The sequence below is a fragment of the Serinus canaria genome, chromosome 4 (assembly GCF_022539315.1).
Source record: "Serinus canaria isolate serCan28SL12 chromosome 4, serCan2020, whole genome shotgun sequence".
In the NCBI taxonomy this organism is placed as follows: domain Eukaryota; kingdom Metazoa; phylum Chordata; class Aves; order Passeriformes; family Fringillidae; genus Serinus; species Serinus canaria.
Window position 1 is genome coordinate 22795122 of NC_066317.1, and position 13166 is coordinate 22808287.

At 44.9% G+C, this 13166-nt stretch overlaps 1 protein-coding gene across 2 annotated transcripts in view; it reads right to left on the bottom strand.

Annotated features, from left to right (window-relative positions):
- PPP3CA (protein phosphatase 3 catalytic subunit alpha) overlaps window positions 1–9416 on the bottom strand; it is a 168840-nt gene extending 159424 nt beyond the window's left edge. Inside the window, exon 1 of one of the 2 annotated variants that reach the window (XM_030239117.2) lies at window positions 8818–9416. In XM_030239117.2, coding sequence (XP_030094977.1) covers window positions 8818–8875 — 58 coding nt within the window. In that variant the 5' untranslated portion in view covers window positions 8876–9416. Of the gene's footprint in view, window positions 1–7939; window positions 8081–8817 lie in introns of those variants that run through there. The other variant, XM_050974208.1, reaches the window with a different exon arrangement.
- Between the last annotated feature and the right edge of the window lie 3750 nt (window positions 9417–13166).

Below are 13166 nucleotides of genomic sequence, written 5' to 3' on the forward strand. Positions count from 1 at the left end.
TTACTTCAAAACACAAACAACCTTGAAACTTTATGCAGCCACACCTATCTGTTACATATCTGTCACTAACAGCAAATTAAAAAAAAATAATTAAAAAGTAGAAGTGTAAACCCTACCTTCAAAGACAAAAGTCTAAATTAAAAAAAAAAATAATCTAATCACACACTGCATGAGGCCAAAACTCTAGTTTTGGATAGTCTGAATTCTAGTAATTAAGCCTATTGAACAATGCCCAGAGTGACTGTTATAAGACTCTCTGCAGCATCACATCTGCATAAGCCATTATTAACACATGTTATTTTCACCATTTCAATCAGAAGTTCAAAGTGCACTTCCTTTCTTATAGCAACATTGTACAAAAAGATCAAGTCTGCACAATTAGGAAATATTAGACAAACATTGTAGCAGAATTTGCTCCATAGCAATTTTGGGGGTTTTTTTCATTCAGCTCTGTATTGTGCAAAAGTCAAGATAATTCAAAGTATTTTGGCCAACAGCAATCTGATGCAATAAAATGCCTAAGCTGAATGCTTTTAAACTACGGGATGGAGAAAAAGAATATGGGATGGAATACTGTAATACCAATATCTGTCTCCATCAGTACACGTTCCATCACATTACAGCACTTTTTATTTTGAAAGCTTGATTTTATTAACCCACATATGCCTTTCTCACAGATGAAAAAATTGCTGCTGCTTTTCTCATAGATTTTATACAACCCTTTTTAGCATGGTTTTTCCCTTTCTTTTCCACAAATGTTTCCTACAGTCTCCATACAGATTAGGTTCTGCACCTTCTAATCCTAAAGTTTAAGGTGGGGGTTTTATAATTTACTCATCTGTGGTGAACCTCAGGATTCTTCTCAAGTATTACTAACTTCACCAAGTCTTACCCTTCATTGCTAACTAACTTCCATGTCTGATTATAAAAGCACCAGAGCAGGAGGACCCATACCACCTCTCTTCCAAGTTAACTGAGAACACTCTGTTCATGCTGGCTTTGCAAACCACACAAGTTGAAACTAACAGTCACACTATGAGTGTTCAACATAGATTGCAAGAAACCTGCAAGCAGCAGCTGAGCTGCAGAATAGAGACATCCTTCTGTGACAAGCTGGGTAGAGCTTGAGCAGCACACTGACAGTGGAGCTATTCACTGAAAAGAAAGCTACAGTCAGCAGCTGGCTGCAGAGTTACAACAGAAGTCTGAGAAGAGGTAGAATATACTTCCCCTGTTCTCACAGGCTTCCCCAGGCACCTACAGATGCACCAAAAGGAACGACAGTGTTCCATGAACCTCTTCCATTCAATACATGCACCCAAATCACTCAAATCTACCAAGCAGCACTTAGGCTGCTCATCCTATTTAACAATAATCAAATAAGCATAAGAGCAATGAGGAAAGAAGAGTTTTTAGAAATGCAGGACAGGAATAGACAGGAAAAGGGCATTTTGAAACATGAGAGGGGGAAAGCATTAAAAACCCAACTTGCTGACAAGTAAAAGGAGCTGCAACAGAAGTTCAGCACAGCTTTTAATTACAAGTAGAAAGAAGTTTGATTGATAGTCAGTTTTCAAATTAAATGTTTTTGAAAACTGGTTAAATACACCCTAAAGGATGCTATCTACGCCTTAGACACAAGCACCCCAAGACACACAAGAACTAACTTCTAATTAAAATCAACGTTTTTAAATGTGTGATGTCTTTCCACTCTGCTTCTTTTCCTCTCCAGCTCCAAACACCAATGGTGTTAGGTGACAATTAGCTGGAGATGATGCTGGCATCCTAAATCAATCTTAAATAAGACAATCATGTTCTCCTCATACAGCAGTCCTAATGAATGTATCAACATTATGATGCCTAAGCTCTCTTATAAATAGAGATTAAAACACACATAGATGACTGTCAAGGAGGTACTAACTCTGGAGGTGTTATTGCAACAGTGGCAGCTTTCTGGGGGAAGAGTAAATAGGGTGGGAATTAGTTCAGATTTTTACCTTTAAAAGAATGATTTACCATCATAATAGCAATTATTGTCTTCCCAGTTTTCTACTTATGATCTCTGGTCTCTTCCTTCATGCAGCAGTTATGGGAAACTATTAAGTATGTACCTGGAGTAGCACCTCCAGCAATTACACACCTCAATCTACAACCCAAGTGGCAGACCACTATGTGAGCCACACACTTAGATGAACGTGCACACTTAGGCTGCACATGCACTATAATGGTTTTCAAAACTGGGGTGATACTTTCCACCATTACTGAGTAGACATAAAATGATCTTTTATGGGGGAAGTCAAGGTAAATGACTGATTATCAGAAAAGGAAATTATTTGAGTGTTCAGCTGAAGAACGATTGTGAAATCACAGCCTATATTTGATTCATGAAACCACATACAAAAGAATATAAGAAGGTACCTTTTCATGAAGGTGATTTGAAGTGGCTTTTACTTCAGAAACTTGTGGCTTCTTTTATGGCAGGCTTACAGTAAGTGTTAAGCAGTATCTCCCCATCTTAAAATACTTTTAAGGAAGTACTTTTTTCCACATTCCTTGAAGCTATGAAGAAGAAACTAATCCCCACTATAAACTACTTCAACATCACTTAGAAGCCTAAAATAAGTTAATATTCACACTTAAATGGAGTACCAAATTTAACTTATAGTCCTGCTTTTGTACTGTAAGTAGGAGCCACTCAGCAAAACATAAGAAACTGAAAAAAAAAAAAAAACAGGGAAGAAGAGTTGGCAGTATCCAGGCTACAGGTACTTATTTATTGACATTACCCAAAATTACTTTTGATAGAAAATCCCTTTAGAAATACCAGACAGAAAACACTGTGCTGAGTTCTAGAAGCCTAGAATTACAAAAAAGATAATTTAAAATCTCAAGTTATATAAACAAGGTAAATATATTTTGCATGTGATCTTCCTGCCACAACCTGCACTGAAATGCAAGCATATCCACTCAACAACTATCATCTCTAAATGGGATACATGTGATGGAAGTAAATACCATTCAATTTGGGTATGGATAACAGAGAGAAAACAACTGTTCTCTTCTACATCCCCCTATAGAAAATGACCTCAACTGGCTCATATTTTCCAATTAAGTTAAATGGTGATATCATCCAGTAGGTACTCCTCTTTCAAGATTACAAACAGTAGTATTAAAAGCACCAGCTCCCTACCGAGGCTCAGTCAAAAAGAGCAGGCAGCAGAAGGCAGCTTCAGCCAATGTGGAATTCAGAAGCATACAAAAGGTTTTTAACACACAAACAAGGCAATTTTGTGCCTCACTTCATATCAGTCCTACGACTCAGCACACTCAGCAAGTCACTCTCATCATACAGAGCATGAGAAAAGCCTCCCACCTATGCAGTGCAGGAGTAACTCTGTAAGAAAGGCACCCTTCAGCAAGTGCACAATTCTCCCCTATGCCTATACAGCAAAAGACTTGTTTCACCAAAGGGCTTATTTACAAAATGATCTTAATGACTAAGAGGCTCAGTGACTTCATAAATCAAAACAAATCACCAGCTTTATTACACATAGTCATCAAAGACTGTACTTTGGTTTTGTTTCAGTTTCTCAGCACCACACTCATAATCCCTCACTAGCGTTACACACATAGCACACACACACATAGGTCTGCACAATGTCAAACATACAAAGACTGCAACACCTAAGTGTCATCCAGTTGATAAAACCTATTGGTCTTACAAGTATAAACTTAGTTTTGACATGAGGTAAGAACAAATCAGTTACATACATAAAAAACCACGACCTGTTTTCTTTCCTAAACAACCATTATATCTCTCCAAGTATATTCAACTGTTTTTTGCTCCTAGGTGCCTCTCACACAACTTGTTTCATAAAGGTACCAGGAGATTTGCAACTATGGAGTTACTAAAACTGAGGTGGATGTACACCTGCTCCTTCAAATGAAGGTAATAGTGGACAGGAGGAGAATCAGTCCCAGCTGTTCCAGAGCCACCTTTATGGCATAGCTGTGGGTGGATTCTCTAGTTAATAGTACACCTTGAACCCTGATACAGTCTTCCTAAGGAGAGGCAGTATATTCCCAAGTACTAAAACAATAAATTCATTAAAAGTAAAGTCAGCTTTCTTATGCCAACCTGAACAGCTACAAAGCAATTCCTTCTTCATGAGAATCAGACACGATCTTCAGCATCCTCAAAAGCAAGGCATATCATCCTTTACCGTATCAGTTGGAACTATTTAAGTAATCATGGTCCTTGCCATAAACAAGCAATACTCAAATTTACACCAAAATATATACCAAATCCACTAACATTACAGACATTCAGGTCAACACAATCGCTCAAAAACCACTGAAGCACTTGCAGGACACATCTATGCTGGAAAAATTGAACTCAATTCACAGGGAGACAGAAGCAAGCTTCTGCAATTCACCAGTGCTGGATTCCAGCCTGAAGCACAAGCCTTTGGTGAATACACACAAGTGTCCCTGGACTAATGGAAATTACCAATGAAGTTTAGAGTTTCCATTGACAGCAATTTTACCTCTCACAAATCTGAAATTAACACCGATGGTGAGATATCGATCCTGAGCTGGTGTTCATATTATATTACAAACAACTGTCAGCCTGCACTTTAGGAGAGTGTTAACAATGACACAGTTTGAAATTCAGAGACAGCAGTGTCTGGTTTTATTGTGTGTTGTCAATTGCTAATATAACCACATACACCTCCCCATGCAACGCACAAGAGGAAAGGACAACACCAAGGATTCACAGGCTGTGGCTACAGCCCTTCTAAACAGCTGAGACAAAATTACTTCATTAAAACTCCACTTCCAATAAAAAACCACCAAACAAAAAAACCCACACAAAAGCGTACAACCATCTGACCTGCCCAGAAAAAAATCTAAACAATTAGTGAACCTAACGAACTGCAAGATTTCCAAGAAATACTGACTTCACCTTTTTTTTTGTTCGACTACTCCAGCTGACTTTCAAAGTTTTTACTCAGGATTACTCACTCTGCTTTAGGGCAGTATTCCTCAGAGGCACTAGCGCAACACCAAACACATTGAGGAGGTCAAGCAACATGATACATGGCTTTTCCTTCCCCATGGGTGGGGTTCAAATCTTGCTAATGTCAGTAGTGTTGACATCAGGCAGCTGAGCCATGTGAAATGAGCTACTATCCTCAGTCCAATTTTTCCTGGACAGGTATTACTACCTTCACAAAAACAACCAAGCCCACACTCTGGCTGGCAAGTCTCAGGAGTTAGAAGCAGCATGGATAAGGAATAGCTTCCTCAGTCCTGAAGAAAGACAGTAACTTTTGACACAGCTCTGTTCAAGTGAAAGCTGCACCGTACCACTAACAAAAAGGCAAGGAATTTCAATTAATAATAAGCACAACAAGTCAGCACCCCCTGCAACGGTATGTTGTTCCTGAGCCTTGATCCCAGGAACTTCTGAATGCACCTGAATATACAGTTTATTGTATTTGCAGTCAACAGACCAAAGTGTTGCTCCTCTACAGCATGGCAAAATCCAGACTAAAGATGAACTGTGTAATTTGCATCACAACATACACAGCATCTTCAGGAGAGCAGCAGAGTAAAATGAAAGTACCCCTCAAACCATAGCTGGGTTCTCTGGATTAATTATACGGTTTTTTTTAGCTCAACAAAACAGTTTTGTCAATTTTAACTGCAGTTAATTTGCTTCTGGAAACTTACCATTACACACAAACCTGAATTTCATCTTTACACTCCTCATCATATGACAGCGTAAGATATGCATAACAAAGCCAGAAGGCCAAGATGTTAAAAACATTAGGGACTCCCAAGCCTTTCTCCCCTCATCCCAAAAGCATGTTTTATTTTTGAGTCAAATCAGTTCAAGTACAGCTCAGACAATTCAAAAAGCAAAGAAAAATAAGTATGAGATTAAATCCTCGCCTATGGAAATACTCCACTTCTCCCTATATTCGAGCTTTTTAAGCACTAGAAGCAAAAAACAAAATCAAACCCTCAGCAACCCCCTGAAGAAGCAGCTCTCAGCCACAAGCAATTTGCACAAAGCTGCTGGAACTGTAATCCCCCCAAGCCCGTCCCACTGTTACGTAACAGTGCCAAGCCAGGATTTTTCACCAGCCAGCTCAGAGTCACTGTTAGTAGGAAACATCTCCTCTCACACACCAGCAATCAACAGGACTTAAAAAAAAAAAAAAAAAAATCAACAAAACATAACAAAATCAAACCAAAAAAATCCCACACAGGCAAGCAAATGGAAAATTTAATCCAGAGACTACATGCATGTTAAAGGCATTTCCTTTAAAGAAGATTTATATATGATATTCTAACTTAGAAGAACTTAACTAACTTGCTTTCTCAGGTTACACCTTACCAGTGTTAGAATATCCGTTTTTTCTCTCTAAAATAACAAGACTTCAACTACTTATATAGGTACTCACAATGTAACTTTTAATTTAATTATTCTGCATTAATTTAACATTGCAAGCCCATTTCAGTTGTTCATCTCAAGATGATACAAATCACGTCCTATATGACAGAAACAACCAAGTGATCTTTTCTTTATTACCACCAGTTTCTTGATTTCCTTAATGTCCATATGAAGGCTGTGTGAAGTGCCTATGATGCAGCAAAGATTAATCCCATGAACAATCACTTGGCTGTGTACTACACTCTTTAGATGCTATTTTAAGACCTTAAAAGGATTTCAATATTTAATAGAGGCCTGAACCAGTTAAGCAGATCTTCACTTCTACACTGAAACACTGACATTACAAGACAAACAGCAGGGGCAATGGACACCCAAGCAGCATCTATGCTGTTTTTGTTCAAGACTTGAACTCAGTTTAACCAAGCTGATTTATCTCTGAGCTGCATTATAAAAGTATTTAACTAAACACACTGCTAAGTTTTCTTAGAAATAGTCGTTTTAGATGTTTGAGACATTTAGACGTGGGAAAAATATAAAGAGCAATTGCTGACAAAACACATTTAGATGAGCTGAAAGCACTAAAGGTTTTGTAAATACTGAAATAATTCCTATTCATTACAAACATTGTCTTAAACCAAAGGAAGCTGACCACAGCAAAGATCAGGACGTTTGGTCATGTACTAGGACCACGCAGGTTAAGGAAATTAAAAAAAAAAAAAAAAAAAAAGATACCCCATAATCTCCTAACAGGATAGCCATTTGTTGTTTCTACATGAGACAAGTATCAGCTAAACGCAGGCTTTAAAGCCTACCCTTAGGGTGATATAACAGACCGAAACTTAAATTGTAAACATTCCCAATATTACAAGTTAAATGTGAATTTACTAGTGATTTTCTTAAAGTTCTTGCAATTATGTTTCTTACAATATCTATACCTACACTTTCCTTTGGAGGGGCATAAAATGAAGTAAGAGGGGAAAAGGCATAAGATGGGCAAGATAAATATAAACACAAAACCACAAATAACACATCTTCCCAAATAATATTTACACTGAGTCTTTCATTCTGGCATACACTCATGTAAATACAGAAGTGTACGTATTTCAAGGCCATTTCCAGCTTCCCAGGATCTGGACACATGCAAGCTGCACCTAGGATGTGTGCTGTCCACCGTAGCATACGCGTTATAACCTGAGTGAAATACACTAGAGCTGGGAACACTTGGCTGTGTGCCCAGTGCGGAAGGAAAGAAACAAACAAAAAACAAACAAACAAAAACCCCAGACCACTAAATACACGTGCACTTCCTACACACCGAGAAACGCACATGTGCATTTTACATCAGCATCAACCCAGTAAATAAAACCTTGGTCTGTACTGCGGGGCACAACGTGTCGTCAACCCAAACTCTCATTTGTTTACACGGCCGAGGCTGGCAGCACACGCGAAAAAGAGAAAAGATCATGGAGCCCATACGTGTTTGTGCCGAGCACCCTCACGGCAATCTGCACGCACACGCGGGAGCACGGACACGGTACGCCCGCCGGATAACTTCACATCCTAGCAGGCCGGGCCGTCAGCAAGAAACGGCGATGGAGGAGGAGGAGAGGAGAGAAGAGGAGGAGAAGGAGGAGGAGAAGGCGGAGGAGGAGGAAACAGCCTTCGCCGCCTCCCACAACGCCCGCGGCCCGCTCCCCCTCGCCCGGCATCCCCGCCGCGGGTGCCGCGGGGGCGGCCCTGCGGGAGCGGGGCACGGGGGAGCCGAGCGGCGCAACCGGTCCCCAGCAGCGGCGCTCGGTGTGGGAGCGCAGCCCCGACTGCTGGCGCGGGGAGGCTTCCAGGCATCCTTGCTGCATGCGGGGAGCAGAACGGCAGTGACAAGCGGCGGCAGCGCAGCCTGCGGGGAGGGGGAAGGGTGGGGGGCTCCGGGGAGCGCGGTCCGGTGGAGAAGGAGGAATGGGGGATGCCCAGAGGAGCGGGCGGGCTGGGGGAGGGAGCCGAGCCCTGCCCTCCTCTCCCCCAGGCACCGGGGCGGGGGAGGAAGCTGGGGCTCCCCCTCTCTCTCACGCCAGCCCTGTGCAGCGCCTTCAAGGCGGAGGGGGGGAGGCGGCGGGGGGAGGAAGGGGGGGAAATGCTGCAATGTAGCGCCGGGCAGGCAGGAGAGGGAAGCCGCAAACCCTCCACTGGGGCCCGGCGCAAGCCCCCGGGCCGAGCCCACCCCTCCCAGCTGCCGCGCCGCCGGCAGCCCCGCGGTACCTGCCCGGGGCTGGCGGGGAAAGGGGGACGGACGCGACCCCTGCAGGGGGCCCGGCGGGAGGACCCGGCCGAAAGGGCGGCGGGGGCGCAGCACCCACCTTTCACCACCCTGTCCGTCGTCGATAACTTGGGATCAACGGCCTTATGCTCCGACATGTCCGGCGGCCGGGGAGGCAGCGAGGCTCTCCCCCCTCGAGCAGGGCAGGCGCGGGCTGAGGCGGCGGCGGCCGCTGCGGTCACGGCTCCGGCTCCTCCGCTGCGGCCGAAGTTGCCGCGTCCCGCCGCCGCTCGCTGGCTCGGCTGGGCTCTGCCGCGCGGTGCCTTCCTCCTTCGTTTTCCTCCACCCCCGTCCTCCTCTTCCTCCTCCAGTTAATTATTGCTCGCTTTCAATCACGCCTCCGGGCTGTGCAGGACGGCTCGCTCTTCCCCCCCCCGCCAAAGACCCCGGCGACAACACCCGCGGCGGGCGGCTGTCAGGCAGCGCCGGCAGGAAAAGCCGCGAGTGGACGCGGGCAGCAGGAACAGCCAGGTTGCACACGCAGCGGCCAGCCCTGCGCTTCCTTCCTCCACGGCGCGCCGCTCCGGCTCCTCCCGCCGCCGCCGCCACCACCACCACCACCACGGCCGCCGCCGCCGCACGGGATCGGGATCCGGATCCGTGTCTTCCCCGCCGCCCCCCGCAGGGTCTCTCCCCGCCTCGCACCGACACCGGCCGCGGCCCCGCGCGCCGCTGCACACGCTCCGCCGCGCAGCCCCCGCGCGCCGCCCGGCCCCGCCCGCCCGGCTCCCGCTCCCGGGCGCCGCCATTGGCCCGCGCCGCGCTGCCACTCACTGCCAGGGCCCCGCCCCACCCCGCGCGCGCCGCGCCGCCCAGGTGCGCCCGCCCGCCGGGACCGCGCATCCCCCGCCGAGCGTCCGCACGGCACCGCACCGCACGGCCCGGCACGGCACAGCACGGCCCGGTACGGACCGGCACGGCCCGGCCTGCGTGTGGCCGCGGGAAGGAGCCTACTACCTGCCGCTCGCGGGGGTGGCGGCTGCGCGCCGGGAACCGCGCCCGGTTGGCCGCGCCTGCGTGTCCGGCCGGCCCGTGCGAGTGCGGACGGGCGCGGAGCGCTCCAAGTGCCTGCCCCGCGGGGTGCCCGCCCCGAGGTGCGGCGTCCCCGGAAAGGTGACACGCAGGTACCGGCACGCGAGCAGCCGGGGATGGCCTGGGGGAAAGGGACATCTTCTTAAATAGCATCCTTGAGCCGGGGGGTTGCTGATCCATCCCCTCGGATAAAGGAAAAATACATCCATCGCCCCCAGCTGTGTGTCTTGCCCAGCGCATCTGGCACACGCCAACGTCGGGCATGGGCTGGCGCAGCCTGCAGAGTTCGGCCTCAATGCTGGGGCATCACTGTCCCCTCAAATGGGCCTGCGAGGACAGGCGGAATGGCCAAACATGGGTGAGAAGTGTTCGCCGCCCCCAGCTGGAAGAAAGACAACAACTCTTGCTTCATGTTTCTTAGAGGATTGGAAAGTACTTTACATCTGTGAAGGTGTCCTCCACCATTCCAGACAACATAAATATTGTTATGGGCTTGTTTATACATGTTGTTCAGGAGGAGCTATTTCTGACTAATTTCATGACTAATTTCCAGAATAAGGCTGGGCTGTTCCGGTTTAGTTTAACACCGTGAGTTTTAATTAAAGAGGAAAATAGGGCATACCTGTTCTGGAGAGAGATGTTCACAGAATTGTTGTTGAATAATTTCTGTGTAGATGAGCCAAGAATCAACAAACACCTAACCTGGCTTTTCACTTCCCTCTGGGGTGGTGCACAAGTTGCTTGCTTAGCAGATACTATAGCTTTAGAAAGCCACCAAGGATATAAGATGGCAGTTGTGACACATACTCCCTGCTTTGATTTGCCTGACATTTTTAGGGGACATTTTGTTGGCTGTCCTTGTGGTATTTTCTCTGAGCATGGGAAGACATTGTATGTGAGTGACATTTAGTAGAACAGCATGAGTTCTCAGCTTGTTCCAATAACTGTGGTGAGCTCCATGTGCTGTGACCATCCTCTTGTCCCAGGAGCACAGACTAGCTGGGTAATAAAGTTGCCATCTGAGATTCCTATTGCAGCAGTAACATGAGAATGTGAAACAGAGCTAAGGCTCAAGCCAGGGTGTTTTATATATGCCCAGAAAAATCCTGAAGCCCATGACAAGTAAGCAGACATCTCCCCATATGGTAGGCATACTTCATGAAGCATGAAGGGCACAGAAGAATCTGGACAGAAAAACCCCTACATCTTCATCCCCACTGCCGGGAAACACTGCCCAGCGGCACTTGGTGCTCAGACACGGAAGGAGAGGCAGCATGTGAGGAATGCAGTATGGCCAGTATTGCCTACATGTCGTGGGCCCCAGCTTCATGAGGTGTGGAGGACCAGTTTGGATCCGTTCTTCTGGGACTGCAGGCAGTTTGCATGAGTCACTATATAGGAGTTCTTCCTTTTTAACAGTTTTCCTTCCCTTCTGGTTTTCAATTATAAGATAACATCCAGGCTACACAAAGCTCTTTCATTTTATCTTGTGGAGGGTCTTGATTATTCATCTGTTGAATGTGTTCAGTCTTCCTCGCCAAGGCAGAATCCCCATTTCAGGTCATGTCTTCTTTAGGAGCATTCAGATGAGCTTTCATAAGACAAAGGTCAGTACCACAGCCAAATACCACGAATCATGCCACTTCTGCAAGGTACGATACAGCCAAGATTCAGATCACAGGTGTAAGACCTCATAACTACTCTGTCAAAGTGTGGTGAAATTTTAGCCTCATAACTTGTTTCTGTAGCAAAAGGAAATCCTTATCCTTATCCTTGCTGTGATGGAGGGAAAGGAAGAGAGAGAAATCCCCAAACATTGTCTTTGTTCTCTGATAATAGTAGCAAACTAGAGATACCCTGTTTCAGATTTGTGTTAGTAGTAAAGGTTATATAGGCATTCCTTATGACTTAAATCTGTCCTTCAAATCCATCCACACAGGTGGTCCTTCAGGTTTTCCTCACACTCCTTGGTCACAGAAGGATTTCTTTTTCATGGGATCTGAGTCCTATTAGATTCCTTTTTCTCATTTAACAGCAGAGGAGAATATGAAGATCACATCTTTGAGTGAACACAGTCAGTGGATTCTGGGAAAATTCTAACACATTTGACCTCTTGCATCAGTAATCCCTAGTAGCATTGTTAGTCATTTCATCCCCTAGTAGAATAAAAGCCCAGCATGATAGATTGGAAACTCTGATCTTCCAAAGAGCAGTCACTCCTGATTACTGATTTTGAGGACAAGCTCTGTGAGATCTGGGGGAGAGATTTTTTCCAAGTCTGGAGTAAGTTAGTACCCACCTCTTTGCCTCAGATGAATAATTCTGTTCCATTTTAGCTGAGACATGACAATTCTTTTAAGCACACAGCAGCTCTGAAAAGTAGCAGCATCCAGCTGAAGTGGAAGGAGGAATAAATGCCCATACAATAAGATGACAGTAATTTTAAGCCGGACTTTCATAAAGACACACAGACTGAGGGATTTCAAACTGTATCATAGATCCTATGAAAAACTAGCAGTCAAGTTGTCTTGACTCTACTTCAGCAACAAGGTGAGGATTATTTTATAGACATGTAGCAATACTTTTGCCCACTGACTCAACCAATTAAGATACTGTTTTAAAGTATTGATTGCAAGAGATAGTATTTAAAATTTTGATCATTATTATTATTAGAGAAAGACTGTTCTAGCTACAGGAGTCTGTCCTTTCTGCATTATTATTAGCCTCTGGAAGTTCTGGCTTCACATGTAATAAATGTAAGTTTGACAATATCTTGGAAGTAAAGGGGAATTAACAAGGGCCCTTAAATACTGTGATGGCTGAATGGAAAATATGTGCGACAAGGTTAGTCTGGATATTGGTGCTGCCTTAAATAATGATTTTCTTGATTTTTCTTTCAAGAGAGATGTGCAATTCTTTTGCTTTACTTCCCTTCAATATAAAAATTACTGGAGATTCCCAACATCTTTGTATCTACGTCTATTTCCTAGGCCATAGCCTCTAAAGCAGCACTGTCTACAAGATTAAAACCACTTCATACCAGTCTATGTTGATACTGTGTCTTGAGGAGATGCTCAGTAGTGAACTCAACGTTGTGTTACAGCTCACAGTCACAACAGTGACAACAAGCACCTAAAACTTTCAAAAGAACTAGATTCATCTGCATTTAACTAAAATAAATTTGATACCAATTGTCATATACTAGCCTTGGATATGCAATATCATTTATCAGCACTCCACATGTCATTTGGTTCCATCATATCCTCAAGAGAGGAAATTCACCCCAGTGGTAGAGAGCCTACACAAAGGACCACATAGCAATTTAGATCTCCATCAAGGAGCACTGTCTGAAGATTT